Below are 21,808 nucleotides of genomic sequence, written 5' to 3' on the forward strand. Positions count from 1 at the left end.
TTGGCTCGGTCTGAACTCTTTGCGAGTGGTGGAGGCTTAAATGCTAGCGGGAGTTGGGTTTGCACTTCAGTCTTTTTTCTTTTGGTACCGGTGATATTCACGTTCGGGTGATGCCTTTTCAAGAGTGTGCAAGTTTGATGTATTGCCAGCCGCGTAACCAATTTTAGTTGAACAATGCCGACAAACAGCTTTGGTTCAGTCCACCTGTCTTTGTCCGTCATCCTTGTACGTAACTGCGAAACCAAAATGTTCCCAAACCGGAGACTTCAATGATGCTGGAGGATTTTCGAGCTCAACTTTATCTGCGTTCGCCATACATTTTTCACAGTTCCTCAAATTACTGACTACATTTGAACGCATCCCTCTGACCAGCTCTCATAGTATGCCTCTCATCCAATGAAATGACTTGCTCGCTCTATGACGCGTTGAACCCAATGTGAGCAAATTACTCTGAATGCTGCGACGCAGCACCTGAGATTACTTCCAAAAAGTTATTCACGTTCTCAATTTTTTACGTTTAACGTTATATTCGTTCGGTACACTTCGGTACACACCTGTACCGAACCGAAGGGCCCGTACCGAAATTATTCGGTACGGGTACGTGTACCGTTACACCCCTAGTATTCATGTCTGTGACTCTCACAGTATCTGCTGCCCGCAGCTGTTTTATAGAAGGAACACCTCCTTCACTTCATGAAATCTCTGCAGCACCAGGAGGCAGCGGGAGGGTTAACTCAGAAGACGAGCGTGCAGTGCCTTTCACGCACCGCCTTCGCTGTGTTTACCTTCAGAATCATAAGAAAGGCTAAAGAGCGACCGCAGGCTGATGTGTTTTAACCACACACACCTCTACACACACGACTTAAACGCAGACTTTTGTTCCTCCATGTTTCGTTGTTATTGTTTCACTGAGCGGACCCGCCCCTTTTTTTTCAAACGCTCCCTTTTTTGGTCCATCTGCGGCGGTAAAAGTTTGTGTGCGCTGTGATGATTCGGCTGTACCTTTAGTAATGAATATTAAATGTTGTGAGGAAATATTTTTCCACCAATAATTCCAATAAGTAATCCAAAATGTATTCACTTCAGGTTTACGAAAGTAACTGTAATCAGATTACTCGTTTTTCAAATGTAACGCGAGCTGAATACAGTTACTTGAATTTTGTATTCTGATTACGTAACACCGTTACATGTATTCCGTTACAACCCAACCCTGCCTATATATAACAGCTGGAAAGGTGGAGTGGTCTCTTTCTTTCGCTCAAGAGAGCCAGAACACAGCTGTTTTTCTGACTGAACAATATTCTACTTGTGACATTACCGCACCTATTTTTTTAATTAAAGTACAATTTGAACCTTCTCAGAGACTCCATTTGGTCTCCTTTTTAAAGCCTCTCTCCTGGACGCGAGAATAACGAACACAGCATAATACCACAAATAAACATATGGACATGGGTTACTATTTAAAACAAATGGTAAATGTATTTAGGAACCTATCCATGTGATTTTAAGTGGCTGTGGACTTAAATCCTCTAGGGGGGTCTGGGGGCATGCTCCCCCGGTAAGATTTTTTTTTAAATGTTTGAGTTAAATTCATCAATCTGGTGCACTTTGAGGGGGAAATAAAGAGACTAGATATATGGGAACACCTATATGAAACGGAACTGTATACATTTCAATAATCATAAAATCATGGCCATAACCAATAACATATCCAATATGAAAAAACACTGAAACTTGTTTGTTTATTTTTGGTTCATTTATAGTTGTGAGTGTGTCTGTGCTCCTGAATCAGCCTCTCCTGTCTCCCCCCTCTCCTCCCTTCTTCTCTTTGAGGCAGCAGCAAGGACACGTTTTAGCTCTCAACAAGTTTTAAAAGTGTATCTTGCCTTTTTTCACCTAGTTAACTTTTTATTTATTTATTCATGCATATTTGACTAATCACTACCCTCTCAAATGCAGTGGCGAACCGTGTCTATCACAACTGGACCTTCTGTAGACACACACACACACCCCCCCCCTTCCCCCCTCCGCGGCATTATAATATCCGTCTTTTCACTGAATTGTCGTCTTGAAAAGGGTACTCACAACAATTCCGCAACAACTTCATCTTCACCTGTTGCACTTGTCATTTCAACGTTAAAAACAATAACACGGCATGAATTGCTTCGTCGCATTCATCTAGATCCTTTGTCTCGAGCCAGTTAACTAGCGGGCCTTCTAGAATACCCTGGAACCGAGGGAAACTCTGAAAGAATACGCCCATTGGCTACAAATCAATATCTGATTGGTTGATCAAACTGTCAGTCCAAACGTACGCTCTCATTCAGTGCAACGGCCAGGGCATTCGATCAAGGATGTAGAATACCTTGGTTGAAGGATATTCTACCCAGAGACCCAGAACAAGATCTGATTGGTTGCTTTCTTTTCTAACACAAAACCACTGAAATGCGAAGTGCATGGTCCGAGAAGGACAAACAAATCAACGTAACACTGTAATATTACAGATCAACAACACGGATACGATTCTCATTTATTCATTTTATATACATTTTCTTACATTTTATTTATATAATTAAATCGATTTTTTGTTTGTTTTATCTGAGTGTTCCAGGGTATTCTCTGAATACCTTGAAGGCCCTGACGGTTCGCCACTGCTCAAATGGAAATATGTGTTTACATAAATGGTGACCAAACCGTTTGAGACCCACTGAGAACTTAGACTAAGTTAACTATCTAAACACTCAGAGAGTCCTTTACCTCACCTGAGCTGAGGTTATCCCGAGCTTGAATGACACACAGAGACCAATCAAGGGCTTTGATTTATGATCTGTATGACAGTGGCCATGTCGGCAGGCCACATCACGTGGACAGCCAGTCACCCTGTGTGAGGCAGGCCACTTAACAGGCCATCGGGAGGACCAGTCTGGGGCTGGGTACAGGAGGCGTAGAGCGAGGGATCATTGTCCACAAGTTAATCGATCACAGATGGCGTCGTGGTCACGGACGAAAAAAAATCATATTATTATTTTAAAAAAATTATAAAAAAATACATAAACAGGTCGCGAAATATACTTGGGCGGCCGTTACTATACCTGGGCGGCCCGCCCAAGTATAGTTTATGTGTGGGAAACCCTGCAGGTAGTTGTGTTGCTGTGATGAACAATGTGATGTGATGGATATTGTTTGTACAAACTAAGCCCCAGACAACTACGTTTCTTTTGAAGAAAATTCTCTACAGGATTCTGAAACTGTTGGTGTTACTTACTAAAAATACTGTCAAGAATAGACAGTCATGAGGGAACAATACCTGAGCGAGAAGCTATAAGTGATGGCCTGCCTGTTCAGAAGAATAATTAATTAATCAAATATACGCATTTTCCCAAAAAAACCTAACCCTTCCTGTTTCGTGGTATTTACTGGGTGTAATTGTGTCCGTGCCTGAAATCACTGAGGCTGCAGCTGGGTGTGCTGTGCCAACTCTCCTATATACAATTATCCTGAGCGACAAATAATGAAAAGCTGGAAACAGTTTAATTCAATTGAGGTAACGAATTATATATCCTGTGCGCACTAATAAGTTAAGTGTGGCATTATATATATATATATATATATATATATATATATATATATATATATTTCTATGGCTGCTGCTGGGCTCCTACATCTCTTCGGCTTAAAGAGCTGCTGTAGAGTTGGGTATGTTGTGGCTCACAGAGCAGCTCTCTCCATTGGAAAGAATGGTCTGGCTCTTAGCTTGTTGAAATGGAGCCCAGTGAGTCTGGGCCTTTTTGAAGCCTTTCTGGCAGCTTGCACATGTTGAGATGAACTAGTGAACAGGACAAACTGCTGCAGATACAAGTCAACCATCAGATGTGTGGGTACCTTTTTAACGGCATGTTTATGCAATGCTCTCTCCCTGACTTTACACAGTCTGACTTGTAAAACACAAGTTTAATACTCTGTATTTTGCCTTTTCATATATTCCTTTTCTTTTTTCTGTGGAAGTGCACAGCAGTTGACTGAATTTCAAATGGAAACATAAATTGCGTAAATGTGTATTGATTGTTCAGACTTAAACTCTGCTACATACACATTAGACAATCCACCTCTGTGTGCACTGACCTTCAGTCCCTCAGATCTGTAATAAGGCCTTCTTCTCGTCATGTCCTTCCTCTCACTTATTGTCCTCTTGCTCTGACCTCCAGTGTACCGGACGACTACATCGGCCGCAGGAATCTAGAACACGTAGAGGCCTTACAGGAGAACCCGGTCAACCCAAACCAGGTTGTTATTGGCTACGGACGAGGTCTCATGGTCATCTGGGATCTGGAGAAACAGAGTGCCGTCCAGCACATCCCCGCAACACAGGTACCTGCAGCTCAGTGTGACGCTGTGTATTACCCAGTTCTAACCAGCATGCTTAATGTTGGTATTTGTCTTGTGTATTTCCTATAGCAACTGGAGAGTGTGTGGTGGACAGAGGATGGGGACTACCTTCTCAGTTCACACAGTGATGGAAGTTACTGTCGGTGGATGGTGAGTGGCGTGGACGTAAACGAGGAGGAGGAGAAGTCAGACATTCCCTATGGTGAGGATAAAGACGTGTTCTTTGTAGCGTTCTCTTTACTGTAATAAGCTAATGTTGGCTTGTATTTATCACTGCAGGACACTTCCCATGCAAGGCCATTTCAAAAATAATTCAGTTACCTACAGAAGAAGGGTGAGTTGACTTTGTACACCAGAGAGATGTGTGTGTGACATGTGTAGCCCTCCCTCAGTGAAAGTGGTTCTAACATCCTCACTATGTTTAACTCCATTTCCCAGATGTGTTACGTGACCCATTGTTACATATTAATCTCTGTGCATACTAGCCTGAACTTGAACTTGATATGCGAGTGTTTGCTTGTGTGTGTGTGTGCAGGCCTCCGTTCCTCCTCTTCAGCGGGGGTATGCCCAGGGCCAGCTACGGGGACAGACACTGCATCACAGTGATCCACGGCAAAACACACGTGGCTCTGGACTTCACCTCCAGGATCATCGACTTCTTCGCCATCAGAGACCGACCGCAGCACACAGGCAAGCAACACACAACAACACCAGCAACTGACGTGTGGCAAACGGAAAATGAACCCCCTGCTTCTGTACAGCAGAATCCAATTTAGTTAACTTGTTTCAACATATCAGTTAGAACCCTGTCCCTAACATTTTTTGTGGAAGAAACCCTCAAACAAACCACATTGTTCATAATTCAATCAAAATCAGAATCTGTTTTATTACCAAGGAATTTGCCCTGGTGTAAGTGGTGCATACAAAGAGACAGAAAGAAGGATCGTATAAAATATAACTATTATAATGTATACTACAGGCGCTGTGACCCCCCCCCCTCACTCTGATTTCTCCCACTTACCTGGTAACAGGTACAAATACTGAGGATACTAATGTGAGCTCGCACTATAAACCTTTTGAGGCGGTTAGCAGCGTAAAGACCTGTCAGCTCTGATTACACATGGACCAGGCAACCAGCTTTACATTGCTTAATGTTAACACAGATATATTCTAAGTCATTCAAAAGTGGGTTTTTGTTTCAGTTTTTGTTTCAGTTTTTGTTTCAGTTTTTGCAAGAGATGTTTACAACCCCAGAAAGTGTTCAGACGGTGTCACAGCACTGTAGAGAAAAGTCTAGTGTACAGTGTACCTGGTATCTAACTGCCATCATTGCCCCCTGCAGGAGACCCCAGTGCGCTGGTGGTGCTGGTGGAGGAGGAGCTGGTAGTGATCGACCTACTGACAGAGGGCTGGCCGGTCATCCAGACCCCGTACCTGGTGCCCCTCCACAGCTCAGCCATCACCTGCTCCCACCACGTCTCCGCCATCCCCCTCAAACTGTGGGAGAGGGTCCTCGCTGCGGGAGACCTGCAGAGCACACACTACTCTAAAAAGGTACGCCTTCTAATCACAAGGAACCTCATTTTTGATTTTTAAAACGAATATGAGAAACAAATCTTGTAGAAAGAACAATGCTAACCCTACAGCCCCACAGCTATATGAATGTTGCTCTGCTCAGAGACACATGCACGTAACAATCCCCCAGAAACTAAAGCTGATGTGACTCTCCTCAAACTCTAAAGCTGTTTAATATATACAGTATGCTGTATCCTGAATATGGACACATTCCTTCACTTGTGGGTGAACAGGTTGGTATTATTGCTAAACTTTCATTTCCCTTCTCCATGCAGCCGTGGCCAATCACAGGAGGCCAGAATCTGGCCCCCGACCCCCCACAGAGAGACCTGCTGCTCACAGGGTCAGTGCTGCACTCTGGAAGAAATAACTTTGCAACGTTCCTGTCACAGATGTAACTATATCGTCTTATCTGTGTGTACAGGCACGAGGATGGGACGGTGCGTTTCTGGGATGCATCAGGTGTCTGTCTGTACCCCATGTATAAGTTAAGCACCGCCGGAGTGTTCCACACAGACGCTGACCCCAATGACAACATGAACCAGGGCAGTGAGGGAGAGTGGCCGCCCTTCAGAAAGGTGTGTGTGTGTATCTATTATACAACCAGAATAAAAGTGCATGTTGTCTGTGGATACACTTTAAAATGCAATGTGGCAACCTTACACAAAACTTCAAATGGTTTGATTAAAAAGTGTCTTCTTAAAAAACTTCCCTGGAGCTTTCAAGCACAATTTGATATATGGATATTATTGGGAGGCGTGTGGTGCAGTGGGTTAGTGCGTTGGTGTTGGGATCAGGGGGGCACAGGTTCAAACCCCACTGCAGTCAGCATGTCGTTGTGTCCCGGAGACACTTCACCCCAAAGTACTCCTGTGGGGATCGCCCTCAGTATTCAGTATGTGAGTCGCTTTGGATAAAAGCGATAACAAGTGACATGTCATGTAATGATGTTCTGTCTACCATTTCAGATAAAGAATGATATTGTCAATGCACTGTCCCAATCACATTACAGTGTAAAAGCAACTGGCTACTAAATGTGCCATTCTTTATTGTCTGTCTATAAATCGTATTTGACATTTAAAACAATGAGTAACATACTTGAAATGTAGGTGCTAATGTGCAGGTGTTTATTATTCATTAGAATTGCGTCATGGGAAATGAAGGATCCAGAATAGCTTGCAGAGAGTAGCTTGACTCGTGCTTAAGTCTTAAAGTCAGGATATCTCTGCTTGTGCTGCCTCCTTTTCTTGTATACCAGTACAAACTGAGCTGCTGTCTTTCTTCTAATGTTTCTCTTTTGTCCAGGTTGGCTGTTTTGACCCGTACAGCGATGACCCGAGGCTCGGCGTGCAGAAGATCCATCTTTGTAAATACAGTGGTTACCTGACTGTGGCTGGCACTGCGGGACAGGTGAGATCACTGCTGAGCACCAACTCATTTATACTCTCTTCCCCACTACTGTAGCTCTCCCTCCCCTTCAGTGTCACTCTGCATGAACTCATGCTCACATCTGTGAAGGGCTCTTTGCATTGAGGGGACATTACACATTGTGCTGTGAACCTTCGTAATGACTGAGTCTATGACACGGACATTTCTAATGGAGGGGGCTTTCAGTGATGATTCCCCTCCTTTTTATTTGAAGGATAATTCCTTTACCATCAATACATATTTAAGAGTTCTCTAAAAGGAACAAAGAAGAACATTTATTCTAATAGCATTTGATGAAGTATCAAGAGGGAACTTGATGGTTCCTCATGTGCACTTCTGTTTGGGGTTTAGAAAAAGGAGAGGTCAGTCAGATACACTTGCTATGATTGCATAGCTTGCTATTTATTGTTCACATTACTAACCCTTAACATCTACACAATGCACAAACATGTAAGGCGGGATTATAGGGTGAGGGTGTAGCTGCCAGAATGTGAGTTGGTTTTTTTCAGACACCTTGTTTGGATATGAGTTTTGAAGGAGTGTGTATTGTGCTTCATCCCTTGTATTCCACTGTGTCTGTGTCCAGATCCTGATGCTGGAGCTGAATGACGAGGCAGCGGAGCAGACGGTGGAGGCTAAAGTTGTGGACCTGCTGCAGGGCCAGGAGGGCTTCCGCTGGAAGGTATATTTCAGTGTACTGCCAAAACCAATACATTGCTGCACCGATGTAATGCTTTACCTGGCACTCCCTGAGAGCTGTAACACCTTGCGGTGCTTGGAACGCTGCATTTCTCTCCTGTTACATCCCTTGTTACATTTTCCGATGTGTGTTTGTTGTTGTGCTTTAGGGCCACACTCAGCTGGATGTGCGGGAGGAGCCTGTTCTGTTTCCTCCAGGCTTCCAGCCCTTTGCTCTGGTGCAGTGTCAGCCCCCTGCTGTGGTCACCGCCCTCACCCTGCACTCGGAGTGGAAGCTGGTAGCTTTTGGAACCAGCCACGGCTTTGGTCTATACGATTACCAACAGAAGAACAACGTCCTCATTAAGTAAGGAGATCCACAGAAAGAGATATAAAGATGGATTTATGATTAGGTTTACACCCTTTAGGAATTCTCTGTTTTTAGGAGCTGCATATCTCATGTTCTATCACATGCCAAAGGACTTGGATTACACTAGGTCAACATATGGCACTCCTTAGAAGCGAGACAGAGATAAATAACGCTTTATATATTGACATAAATATGTGCATTCTTTCTTTGTTGCACACCTTTATACTCTGAGTCTTTACTCTGCTTTTCTGCAGTTTGACATTCTAGTGTTGGCAAGCCGTAAGCATATGTGGTTGTATCACACATGGGCAGAGCTACCAGTGTGTTGATCATTATTTTAGCTTATGAATCATCATTTTGTACGTGAGTGTTTGCAAACGCAGCATCTACATACACAGAAGATGGTTGGAGCAGATGGAGATATACCCACTAAATAATTGGTACAGGGTTTCTCGCTCAAGAAAGCATCAATGTGGATGTGGGGCAGGGTTTCCGTTAGCCGGTAATTACCGGTTTTTAGCTGGTAAAATTTATTAAAAACCGGTAAATTCAAAACCTGCCGGTCAAAATGTCTGGTAATAATTAGGGAGGCTCCGATAGATCGGCCGCCGGTCATTATCGGCCGATATTCACTCTTAATAGTTTGATCGGTGCTCTCTATAAAGGCCGATCAGGAGAGCTGGATCTGATCGATATGGACATAAACGCGAGTGAAGTGTAACCGGACCCGAGAGAGAGATCAGATCAGCTGCTGAGTCAGACAGAGACACGCAGCTCTGCATAATCACCTGAAGCCCCGCCCACTGTTTAGCGAGCTGCTTGAGAAACTGACGGGCTGTCAGGAGAGAGGGAGGGAGGGAGAGGGGAAAAGAGAGCATCCGTTTCTCCCGTGTTATTATTCAAAGTTAATGTAAACTTTTGAATAATGTACTTCATCTACTACAAGTAGTTTGTTTGAATGTAATAATTATGTTGTTTGTGGAATCATTTATTGAAAAATGAATCTGAATTTGTTGATCTGTTACGATTATAAACTGAAGCAATATAAAAATGAGCCCCGTGTACTGAGTTTTAAACTGAAGCATATCTGCTCATAGTCCGGTAATTACCTGCTAACGGAAACTCTGCTACACAACTCTTACTATTATTATTGAAATATGACCGGTAAGTTTCAAATGTGTCCGATAAAATAAATTCTGCCCGGACATTTGACCGGCGAGAAAAAATCCTAGCGGAAACCCTGATGTGGGGGTGTATTGGGGCTTCAAGTGCTTTCTGCCATGCACTTGAAAGCCCCACAAATCATAAAAGAAATGTGTACATCAACATTTATGTGCTAACTCAGTATTGTCTTATTGTAGGTGCACCCTGAATCCCAGTGACCAGCTGGCCATGGAGGGTCCTCTGTCCCGGGTGAAGAGCATAAAGAAATCCCTCCGACAGTCCTTCAGGAGAATCAGACGCAGCAGAGTGTCGCTAAGGAAACATCACGTCACCAACAACAACAAGGTAGCTAACGCTCCGCTGCTCTGATCGCTGTCAGCCAACAGAAGCAGGACTCGCCCCCTCAAATCTTCCCTTCTCTCTGTCTCCTCTCTGAGCAGCTCCAGGAGGCTAACGCCCGTCTGGAGGCTGAGCTGGCAGAGATGGAGCTGGCTCCTGTCCAGAGGAAGATCGAGGCCCGCTCCTCAGACGACTCGTTCACCGGCCTCGTACGGACCATCTACTTCGCAGACACCTTCCTCTCAGACAGTGAGTAACACCACCTATACATATACTACAATTACATGTACTGCACTGCGCCTCTCACATGTCTCTGCATTTTGTTCTAGGTTCACATAACACTCCCTCCCTATGGGCAGGGACCAATGGTGGCTGCGTGTTTGCGTACATGCTCCGCCTCCCTACTGTAGAGCACAGAGCAGAGGAGCCGGTCACTGCACAGCCGGGTGAGCAACAGCTTTGATGTTTGGGAAGAATGCCGTCTCCTCTCAGTCCTCAGGTTGTAAAGTTGTACTTTTCTTCCAGCTAAGGAGATCCAGCTGATGCACCGGGCTCCTGTGGTTGGCATCGTGGTGCTGGACGGTCACGGGGCCCCTCTCCCCGAGCCCCTCGAGGTGGCTCACGACCTCGCCCGCTCACCTGACATGCAGGGCTCACACCACCTGATGGTCATCTCTGAGGAGCAGTTCAAGGTCAGGATAGCACATACAAACACACACACTGGCACTCAGATGTGAAGTCACACAAAGAGATCTTAAATCAAATCTGTATAGTGGAAGCACTACATCATTATGATGCAGTATGTTACAGATTTCAATTGAACAGCATCTTAAAACGTTTAAATAGTGCTCCGGAGAATAAATGTCCACATGGACATTTATTAATCTGCCGGTGTTTCCGTGTGCAGATGTTCACGCTGCCAAAGGTGAGTGCTAAGATGAAGCTGAAGCTGACGGCTGTGGACGGCTCCAGAGTGCGGCGGGTGGGCGTATCCTGGTTCGGCAGCAGCCGCTCAGAGGACTACGGTGAGAGCGGCCTGGTGGTTCTGACCAATCAGGGCGACGTCCACGTGGTGTCCCTGCCCAACGTGAAGATGCAGGTCCATTACCCCTGTGTCCGGAGGGAGGACGTCAGCGGCATCGCTTCCTGTGTGTTCACCAAGCATGGCCAGGGTAAAGACACACGCGTATATGTTTTAGGACCTTCACTGATTCAACTACAGGCCGCAGTGTTTACTCACGCTGGCTTCACACTGGCAAGAACTGGTACAGTTTATTTGTTGGATACACTCATTATAATGTTGTGCTCGTACCGTAAAGTAAAGACACCATAAACTCATGTTTATTACTATGAGTTACATTTATTTTTAAAATACAATACTGATAAAGAAATTAGACACATTTCATATATTTTATTGATGCAAAAAAATTACTGTAATATTATAGCTTATATCTTTAATGGTGATCAAGCATAATCAACCATTGCTTTTTTTAAATAATTTAGTTCTAAAGCATTTTCCAACTGCATGCTACTTTTTTAGTTTTTTTCATACATTACAGCAAAATAAACTAATCATTTTTTAGCTGCTTTAATTAAATATATTTACGTTATGTTTTTTTAATGCACACTGACATAAAAGTGGTTAAATAAGTTTCTTATATAATCAGTTACAAACTGAATTCTCCGATTGTCTTTGATGTGAACCTGAGCTGATAAACTTCTGTTTCACTGTGCGGGTTCATGGTGTCAGTCTCTGTCAGCACACAGTTCAGTGTCTGGAAGAATGGAACTAATGTAGAGCCTCCTTGCTGTAATGTCTTTCAAAACATTAAGATCTTTATGAACAATGCATCTCTGTTTCTTGTAACTCTGTGTTCGGTCTTCGTCCCTCAGGCTTCTACCTGATCTCTCCATCTGAGTTTGAGCGCTTCTCTGTGTCCACCCGCTGCGTGGTGGAACCCCGCTGCCTGGTGGAGGTTCCTCTTCATTCCTCCACCCAACGCAGGCCTCAACCTGACGGAGCTTCATCTGCTCATAGGTATGTACTTCCTGTGATTCATATTTGCCTCTGCAAACTCCAAATGTCTTTTAGTACCATTGAGTCGATGTCTTCTTTGTCCTTCTAGAAACGCCAGACAGGACAGTGAGGATGCAGGTAAAGTGTCAGTCTTCCTAACAGCATCATTCTGAACCATGCATGTGTCTCTGGCTGAGGGAACACTACATGTCCTCATGTTGTTCCATGTTGTCTAACTCTGTGCTTGTGCTGTCCGTCTGTTTTTACACACACACCTTATCTGTGGCTGACTGTACTGACGTTGTTCTGCCCGCTGCCTGTGTTCCAGAGAGTGCAGCTAAACGTGTAATGGAGCATGCTTTGCTGAATGACGAGAGTGAGTACTAGAGACAAAGGACTTTATGAAGTATACTTCTGTATCTGAACCCTTAAAGTCTGACTGAGCTGTAACCGTACCATGTGCCACCTCTCCTAACCGGTATTTCAGCTTTCTGCTCCCCCGTCATCAGACACACCCACAGCAGTGTTTACCAAACATCATCCCAGCGCATGATTCCTGTAACCCCCTTTGATCGCTGCTAGCTGTATCTCAATGTGTCTGCTGCTACAGGTCTCACTTCAAGTGCACAGTGTTGTTGAGAACACTGCTCAGTTACACTTGTGTGTTATTGTCTTGCAGAAGTACTTGAGGAGATCCAGAAGTCACTAGAAGGAGACCAAACGTATGTGTGAGACATGGCTTATTTCTCATTTGTATTAAAGCAAATCGTTTTTTAATATAGGGAAAGACTTCACTGACATTTGCTTGTCATTATAGTGATAAATGATAAGTTGTGTCATGCGTTAAACAAAGCTTGAAAAATGTATCCCACCAAGAGATTTAAACTTAAGGTAAAATGTGAAATACTAGCAATGGAAATATGAGTAAAAAGTCATAATGCAATGTTCCTTTATTCTTTTCATGGTATTTAGTTGTATCTTTGTCCTCATGACCCAAATATGTAACTTTGAGACATGTGCTATGATCTTTTATCAATCTTTAACTAAGTTTAAGGCTACACTTATCAATATAATAATAATGCATTACATTACTGTGTAATATAAAAAGTGTTGCTCTATTATTGACACTCTCGAGGTTATAGTATGTACATTTGGTTTTGAAAGCTTGTCCTGCCCCGTGGCAACATCATGTATCTAGCAGACACATTTGGCAGCAAAACAACCTTTTATGGTCTACTAATGAATAGTGATAGTTTTCTAGCATTAAGTGATGGTCACGTAAGGGTTACAAGTGCTGTACATGGTTAAGTACAGACTCTTGGCTGGAATAGTGACATGTGTGTGCGCCTTATTAGGCACTTTTTGAACACCTAGTTAAAATTATGCAACACATATTTCCATGGCTGTCCATTTGTAATTTACATGAATGAGGAATATCATTTGCAAAAAGAATGATCAGTTTAGGTCAAACTAAAGTAACTACGGAACAGCGGTGTTGATGGGTTCTATGGTGTGTTTGCTACAGGTCGATCCTGGAGAATAATGTGAAGAGTGCTGTAGCTTAAAGACGTCTCCAACAGCTGAGGTGAGCCTGAAGCAGAGAACTCTTTACCTGTGGTGCTCGCACTCGGCGGCCATGTTTGAGTCACCATGGTGTGTTTGTGTCCTCACAGTGAACTGACTTGATGTGTATGAAGCAGACTGCAGTCCTCCTCGGCTGACACAACCACTACTGACCCCTGACCCCTGGCCCAGTGACTGACCGCCCCCCCAGCAGCTCCTCCACGGCCCCTGGTGGAGAGCTTTGGCAGTGGAGCTGACTCACGGTGCAGACAGGGTGGAGGAGGGGACACCGCCTGTGCCTAAAGACCCCGCTGTAACCCCGGTTCACAGCACGGTCACAACCCAAAGCCACATGGAGCACATTCCTGACATGTGACCAACGCCACCATCACATCAAGATCAACGCCACCACCTCCAGCCTGCCATAGATGTTGAAGCTTTGTGACTTTTTGACTTTGACCACAGCCACTTCCTCTAAAGCCTGTCACCAGCAGCCTTCTCTTCAGCCAATCAGCTGCAGTCTCACCTGCCTTCATCCACCCTCAGCACACACAGCTGGAAGGAGTGTGGGGGAGGATCTGAATAATGCTGATTCATTTTACAGCTCAAGTTTTATGTGATTTGTGCCTGATTTTATACTGTGGAAGCCCATTTATCTGAGAATACAGATAAAGATGATACGTTAGGCATGACAATTAATTAAAAAAACACTTTACAAGTCAATATTACGAGATACTATGATAAATTATGACTTTGAGGAATTGTTTTTGTCAAAATATTTTTATATGAAGTCAAATCTGGATGCTGTCATATTTTAGACTCAGTTCAACAATGAGTTCATTTTAAAAGTAATATCTTCATGTTGAAGTATTTGATACATTTTAAATACTTATTTTAGTAAATCTCATTCTTATTTGTTGACTAAATTTGACCTAATATCCTTTCATTCTGAATCAACTGTTGTTTTTGTATGAATCCATACATGTTAAACTCCCCCTTACACCCTCTTTTTGTTGTGGTAAAAATGGGCTTCAATGCTAATCGGAGGGAAATGTTTTGTCCCTGGAAAAAAGAAAAGTTTTTTGTACATTGAGCCGCACTGCTGTTTTATTTCAGTTTCTCAGTCATGAATGAGTCACATCCTTACAGACTAATGTCCCCTAAATACTGCTGACATAGCCCCCCCCGTCCACTCTGTCCTTTCTAACCGGCCGTAGGTACTTGTCCACAGTGCGGAGCCCACAGTGCTGTAGCTTTTTTGGGGGAACAGCTTTCTATGGGGTTTGGTTTTTAATTATTTTTATGTAAACAATTTTTTATGCCAGAAATGAATAATGTAATTTAGGAATGTAATTGTAAGCTATGTTAGTGAAATGTTTTAATATATACAGTTTGTATGTGACTCAGTCTGTACCTGTGGGCCTGTTGTAACTGGGGTTGGCTGCTATTTAGATCACAAGGAAATATTTTGGTACTGTGTCTCAGAATGCTGGGTATTTAGCATCAGCCTAGAATATATTTTTGTAGTGAACTGATTAAGAACCCTAATTTTTTTTTATTTGTAACTTCACACTACAGGTTTCTTGTGGATTATTATCATTACATGTTTTTCCCAAGAATGAATGTGTCTGTGTTTATTTTCTAAGTACACTGCTATCTTTATTATGTAACCACTTTCCCCACATCATCCACCTCTGCTGCACAGCAAAAAGTTGTGTTTCTATGAAAATAATGATATCCCCAACCCACATGGTTATGTTCCCAAATGTTTTTAATTTGCGCATTTTTCATAAAGCCCAGCTGTAATCTTGGTCTTATTGAGCAGAGGTGGATAAAAGAGGATCAGTTGTCATACATGCACGGCCAATAGTTTTGATCATCCATTATAGAAAGAGGCGCTTTGTCCTCTAATTGCCTGGTGGCTTTGCTGCAACCTGATCCCTCTGAGGACCTGCCCGCTAACAGCAGCTCTGTGAGAGGACAACCCTGCAACATGACTCATCATCATTTAGCAACCTGAAGATGTTAAGTGGTGCCAAAGTACCTTGGACTTTGGTAATGAGCTTAATGTGTTATGGCCAGCTCTGTCCCCTTCCAGTGGGTTAAGCTAGGCTCTGTACTTCCCACACTAAGACTGACCCTAAGGGGGGGAGTTCAATGTGTTAAAGTACATTTATTTTTTTAAAGAAAATCTTAAAAGTAAATCAATAGAAATCACTTATGCCCTATTCTTAGTTCTCTCTCCCCTGTGTTCTATAGGTTTGTGTGTATGTAAATGGTCTGCAAAGGCTAAAATCCCTGTGTTCCCTCCAGGGGGAGTTTCTCTCACACACACTCCCTCCCCTGCCTGAAACGCCTCCATTGGACTCCTTTGTTTTACTACTAGTGACATCACTATGTAACACTCAGGCTTCTATTGGCTAGCACTCTAACACATTGTAAGTGATAGGCTAAGAGGCAGGACACCTCTAAGTGGTTGACCAATCACAACAGAGCCGGCTAGCTAACCGATCAGAGCAGACTGGGCTCTGGTTTCAGACAGAGGGTGAAAAGAGGTGCTGCAGCACGAGAAAAATAAAGAGCTTTTTGAACATTAAAGCATGGAGATGGTCACAGTAGAGACACAAAAAAACATGAAACCTGAAAATAGGCATTATAGTGCCCCTTTAACTTTGTATGGCAGATTGATCACAACCAGTTTTTTTTTAAAGTTTGTTTATTGGGTTTTTTCAACAGCATACAGTTATTCTATCAGAGCATGTATACAAAGTAGGTAAACAAGTCTTCACTTTATAGAAAAATAGGTAGTAACGTTTCCTCCGGAGTGTTCAGCTGCAGCCTCATGAGCGGCAGCAGAGCAGTATGACCAGGTACAGCTGTATTATTCAGCAGGCACCTTGTGTGTTCACGCGCCAGCTCACCTTTGTCCACAGGAGCATTGTGTTTATGCAAAAACCACGCACAAACTTTTTGGGGGTGTGTATTACATATTTGGCTGCATGCCTTTTCTGTATAATGGGTGGGATATTGGTGTGTGACTTCCCTTCAGTGCTCCTGATCTTGGGTGCATGTTTGTATCAGTGACACCAGCTCTTGAGGACAAGCCGGAGCACTTTGCAGCCCCCCAGCCATGCCTGGGTTTCACCTGAGAAGCCTGGTAAGCTATATCACACTGAAATGAGCTCTCACTGCTTTCCCCCCCGGACGCACAGGCTATACAACTACATTTAGACGGATCTACAGATAGCCTTTCACTGCCGTTTAGATTTAACATGCAGATAAAAGGAAACGGAGAGTCGTTATCATCCAGCATGGAAAAGAGTCATAGCTGCTGTCGTATTCTTAAATGAATGTTGATGGAGATGCACTGTTGCACTCATACTTAGCTTGGCAATAACTGTCAGAATGCTTATCATCTCAGTAGTGGCTAAACTATGTCTGACCTGGGTGTCTTTAACCTCAGAACGAGGATCAGGGACTTAAAGTGTGTAACCTGGTCTAGATGCTGATAGATTGAGCCAAGGACCTGGTTTCACTGAGTTTGACAGACGTGTTACTCAATTTACAGTCCTAAATCTTTCTTTTTATTGAGTGGCTCACTTATTTATCAAAGTATGTTGATAGATTTCAACACTTGAAATGACAAAATAAATACAATTTATATTATGTTTGTACCCTAGGTCATTTCATCTCTGAAGAACTGATAGCATGTCACAGGTGAACTCCCAAGGTAAAAAACATGCAACGAAGCAGAAGGAAAAAAAAGAAAGTCAGCAGAAAAATGTGAGACCGAATGTTCCCAAAGCATCACATGCTCCCTCTAAAGAGCCGAATGTGAAACAAAGAGTTAGAGGGGATTTACCAGCTCTAGAAGACGGCAAGACATTGGAAGTGAAGAGCCACAGAAGCCATAAAATAGATCACAGTAAAACAAGAATTACAGGACCAAAAGAACAAGTTGGGAGCACACTAGGAAATGGCAAAACTGCAAAAAGTACATCACAAACTCAACATGACAAAGATAGTAAGATGGGCATAAAGAAGACCACCAAACTCAAGCCCTTACCAAAAGCAACTATACAAGGAAGGATCAACAAGAAACTCCCCCCTAAGCCTGATAACAAGAGAAGTAGGAACGTGTCGGCGAGTGAGGAGGAGGACTCTGAAAGTGATACAGAAGACTCAGCGGAGGTCACTGAAGAGGAAATTAGTAACAATGAGAAAGACGAGGAGCAGGGAAGTAACGAAGAGCCATCTGAGACACATGGGAGTGAGGACAGCATTGAGGAGGAGGAGGCTGAGGCGTTAGATACTCAAAGAAATAAAGGCCGGACAGAGACCGAAGAATCGGACAAGGTCTTTCAAGTGAACTGGCCACATCCAGCGAAGAAGAAGAGGAGAGTGAGAAGGAAGTTAAAGTATGTCCGAAGGCTATCCCATGATGAGAGCGAGGAAAACGAGATAACCCATGAGGACAAGTCTGATAAAGGCGGCAGACGACGCAGACAGGCTCCACATCCCTCGAAGCTTGCTCAAGGACCGAAAAACAAGATGTACAAAAAAACAAAGGCAGATAAGCAGGCGGAGAAGGCGGAGAAACAGAGAGCCAAAGCAGAGAAGAAGAGGTTAGAAAAGGAAGCCAAACAAAAAGCTAAGGAAAAGAAAAAGACTAAAACACAGAAGAGGAAAAACCCAGTTCTGCAACGGAGGAGATTGAATCACCAAAAGGTAAAAGAAAAAGTACTCATGAGAAAGATGGTCCTGAAGAAACTGACCCAGATGAGGAAGAGGAGGAGGAGGCTGAATCTACATTGACCAAAGCCATCAAAGGCCAAAACCGAATGATGCTTCTCAAAGATAAAGGTAAAGACCTCAAGAACATTCTGAAGGTGGAAGAACAGCAGGACGCTGGACGTGTCGTCAAAGGGCTTCCACAGAGCTTGCTCTTGGGCAAAGTCAAGATGTCATCTCTCCAGCATAAAGCAAATAAGATGTTATCCAAACCGGAAGAGGATTCATCAGAGAGTGAGGCCATTGATGTGGGGTCCAGCAGACCCATGGAACGTTTGATAGCACGAAGAAAAGGTATGACCACTCTTCACGAATGTCTGGTTGGCTTCAGAAAACATGCCCCGGGGGTTAAACATGAAAAAGAAGCTTTCTGCTTGGACTAAAGCCATCGGTTTTTCCCACTGGCTATCCTTTCGGACCATAAAACAGAAGCAAGGGCCCAGAAAAGCTAAGGGCAATATTCTCAAACATAGGATGGCCATGAGAGTTGCCAGTAAACCAGCCTGGCCAGTCAGAAAAAAAAGAGTTCCTCTGTGGACACAATGGGTAAAGAGAGTTTCCAGCCTCGTGGAAAATGCAGGGGACGGAGGGGAGGATGCGGTCCCTAAGCTGGGGAGAAAGAAGTAGAAGCCAAATACGCGGTGGTATTCCCCAGGATGAACAAACCTGGGCAAGGCAAAGACAGCCAACGTGCCCCAGGCAGCGGCTGGACCCGCTACTGCCTCAAGTGCCACTGGACCACCAGGGGAACCCACTACATCACAGCCAAAACCCCCAAAACCAGGTGCCAGGCTGGTGCTCCCTGTTAAACAGATCTCAGCCTCCTGAAGTCCATCAAGAAGACCTTGCCTGGAGCGTTACTGGCAGGTACCGATGCGTCAGAGAGGAGCCCTGGGTCCAGTGGTGTACCGGAGGCATCATCCAACACTGAGGATAGAAACAGGAGAGCAGTCCTAGACAATCAAGATGGAGTGAATGGTGCTACAGGCTGCAAGAGGAAAACTGGACCCCTCCAAGATCAACCTGACTAAGATGTCCTTGTCAGGGGGGAACAATCAATGGTGGTCGACTCGGGTCAAGGGGCCAGACCAGAGAGAGAGAAGCTGCAGCTGGGATTCCCAGGTCCACCACTCAATTTCAAAATGGGGGATGGCAGGTGCAGTGATATCAGGTGTCCGGTCCTTGTATGAAGAAGAGGCCGACAGGGAAAGTGGCCCAGCTGATTGGTGAGGGTGGTGGTATATATACGACCGCCCAATCAGAGGTGCACTGGGCAGGTAACCCCGCGGATGAGTGGGGACCCCCTTCAGGTACGTGTCACTTTCTGGGTGGGGCTTTCATTAGAACTCTGTTATGACACTTTTGAATATAAAAACCTCACTATGTCACTTTGTGCAAGTCATAGATAATTAACAAAAGAGGGTGTGTGACAACATTTGGTCAATCTGCGCGATTCAAGACTCTTATGAGATCAGTTTTCTTTCTTTGCTGTGTGTGGGATCAGGATTGGCTGCGTGCTGAGAACCTGTTGCCCCACCAAACAGTGGAGAAGCTAACCAAGTGGACAGTTTATGATGATATGGGCCAGGCCAGGACCGTCCCTGCTCACAATGGCAGGGCCCCTGGGAATCAGAGGACCCCACCAGGACTATGCTGGAGAGTCGATTGAACAACCACACAGGTATTGATACCGCATTATGAAAAAGAGCCATCACCTGTAGCAATGTTTATATTGCTTGGACTCTGACTTAAACTGAAAACCTGTGAAACCCAGGGCTTTCTGTCATTTATTTCCATATTCCGCTTCTTCTTTTAGCGTGACACTTTTGGAGTCATAAAGCCTTGAACTTCCCAATAGTCAAATCCAAATCTCAACATATGTTTATACTGAAACATTTTCCACTCAGACACATCTGTGTTTCAGAAGTGCCTTTTGCTTAGGACAATTCATGACGTGTTATTTGCCATAGATCATCGGCCCAGTGAATGCAATACCGTATTTCAACCACGTATTCACCACATAGACTGTATATAAACGGTTATTCCCGTCTGTCAGTGAGTCCTTTGTGCAGATTATAAAGAGCAGGCGTCCTGATCGTGGTAAACTCATTGGATTACTAAAAACAGCAATGAATCACTTTTTGCAGAAATGTAATTGAAGAAAAGACATATAACTCAACCTTAACCCAGGGTTTATAATAGTTAGACCTTGAAACAAGAACCTTGTACGACTTTGGTAGGTGGCTCTTCTCTTGTCTTCCCACTGTAGCTAGCACTAGCTAAATTAGATAGATGCATCAGTCAGGGCTGCCAACACTCACGCATTGAGCGTGAGAGTCACGCAATTAACCCATATCTCACGCACTCACGCCACACTTGTCTTTCCTCACGCTAAGTTTTCGTCCAAACTAAATGTATATAAATATAAAAATAAGTGAAGGAACAGCAAACCGAGCGGTCTATGAAATGAGACGGTCCTTCTGGCTTAGTTCAGTAAAGTTGGAACGATATTGGGAGATTCTGATTTCACGGATCAATAACTCATGAACAAAACGTTATTCAGACACAAATGACGTCTCCTAAGTACCGTGGTAAGGTTGACAACGAACTACAATCACATTTTGATTCGAAAAAGCCAATACGCGCCGTCCTCCGAGCTGGACACATTACATTGGTCTCTATCTGCAGCCGGAGAAGAAACGAGTGCTCAGGGACCGTCTGCAAAGTGCAACTCCGAGAAAAGAGAATGCAATAATATTCAATCACTATTATACAGCTTATTACTACCAAACTCACTACACCCATCAATCGTCTCCTGTGTGTCATACTACAGCAGAGAGTTTTGAAGAATATGCTTTTGAATAATTTTGGGGAATATTTATAATGTAAATCTTCAATAAATATGGCATCATCTTCAATAGCTTTACTATTATACAGTATATTTTCTACCAAACTCACTATTTGCATTGTGTTGTTAGCATCTGGTTAGCTAGCTGCGCTAACGGATATTAGAAGCTGTTTCTAAAACAAGAGAGGGAGAGCTCTCTCCTGTCAGTCAGACTGAGAGATAACTACAGCTCAGTGAGGTAAGGGACTCTGTTTAGATAGTTAACTTTAGTCTAGTTATCTCAGTGGGTCTCAAACGGTTTGGTCACCATTTATGAGAATACATGAAAAACAGTTATGAAATACTATGACAGTAAAACAAGAATACAGTTTAAAGGGGAGAGTGATTTGTAAAATATCCATATTTTAAAAAAATACTTAAAAATAGCACTGTACCTCTGCTCACTCCAAGCTGAACTTCAAATGTTGGCAGCCCCTGCATCAGTAGTTGTGTAACAGTTAATTGGGAAAACTTTAGCAGCCTTATTTAAAAATGTATTCAAAAAAGAACAGCCAACTTAGAGTTTGTAGTACATGTGTAAAGCTAACAAGCCAAGTTACGAGCCCTGCTAGGCTACATGCTAATTAGAGCTAACATAATAAGATGACAT

The 21,808-nt window shown here is 43.6% G+C and overlaps 1 protein-coding gene across 1 annotated transcript in view; it reads left to right on the top strand.

Annotated features, from left to right (window-relative positions):
- llgl2 (LLGL scribble cell polarity complex component 2) overlaps nt 1-15,139 on the top strand; it is a 44,204-nt gene extending 29,065 nt beyond the window's left edge. Inside the window, exons 7-27 of the mRNA XM_034221839.1 lie at nt 4,206-4,368; nt 4,456-4,588; nt 4,666-4,720; nt 4,922-5,076; nt 5,729-5,940; nt 6,237-6,304; nt 6,386-6,539; nt 7,267-7,371; nt 7,976-8,071; nt 8,238-8,434; nt 9,799-9,946; nt 10,042-10,189; nt 10,270-10,386; nt 10,466-10,632; nt 10,848-11,112; nt 11,834-11,978; nt 12,067-12,095; nt 12,286-12,333; nt 12,637-12,679; nt 13,483-13,542; nt 13,631-15,139. Of these exons, the coding sequence (XP_034077730.1) occupies nt 4,206-4,368; nt 4,456-4,588; nt 4,666-4,720; nt 4,922-5,076; nt 5,729-5,940; nt 6,237-6,304; nt 6,386-6,539; nt 7,267-7,371; nt 7,976-8,071; nt 8,238-8,434; nt 9,799-9,946; nt 10,042-10,189; nt 10,270-10,386; nt 10,466-10,632; nt 10,848-11,112; nt 11,834-11,978; nt 12,067-12,095; nt 12,286-12,333; nt 12,637-12,679; nt 13,483-13,522 (2,488 nt within the window). The 3' untranslated portion in view covers nt 13,523-13,542; nt 13,631-15,139. The remainder of the gene's footprint in view (nt 1-4,205; nt 4,369-4,455; nt 4,589-4,665; nt 4,721-4,921; nt 5,077-5,728; nt 5,941-6,236; nt 6,305-6,385; nt 6,540-7,266; nt 7,372-7,975; nt 8,072-8,237; nt 8,435-9,798; nt 9,947-10,041; nt 10,190-10,269; nt 10,387-10,465; nt 10,633-10,847; nt 11,113-11,833; nt 11,979-12,066; nt 12,096-12,285; nt 12,334-12,636; nt 12,680-13,482; nt 13,543-13,630) is intronic.
- Nucleotides 15,140-21,808: the final 6,669 nt, after the last annotated feature.

Source organism: Gymnodraco acuticeps, unplaced genomic scaffold, assembly GCF_902827175.1.
Source record: "Gymnodraco acuticeps unplaced genomic scaffold, fGymAcu1.1, whole genome shotgun sequence".
In the NCBI taxonomy this organism is placed as follows: domain Eukaryota; kingdom Metazoa; phylum Chordata; class Actinopteri; order Perciformes; family Bathydraconidae; genus Gymnodraco; species Gymnodraco acuticeps.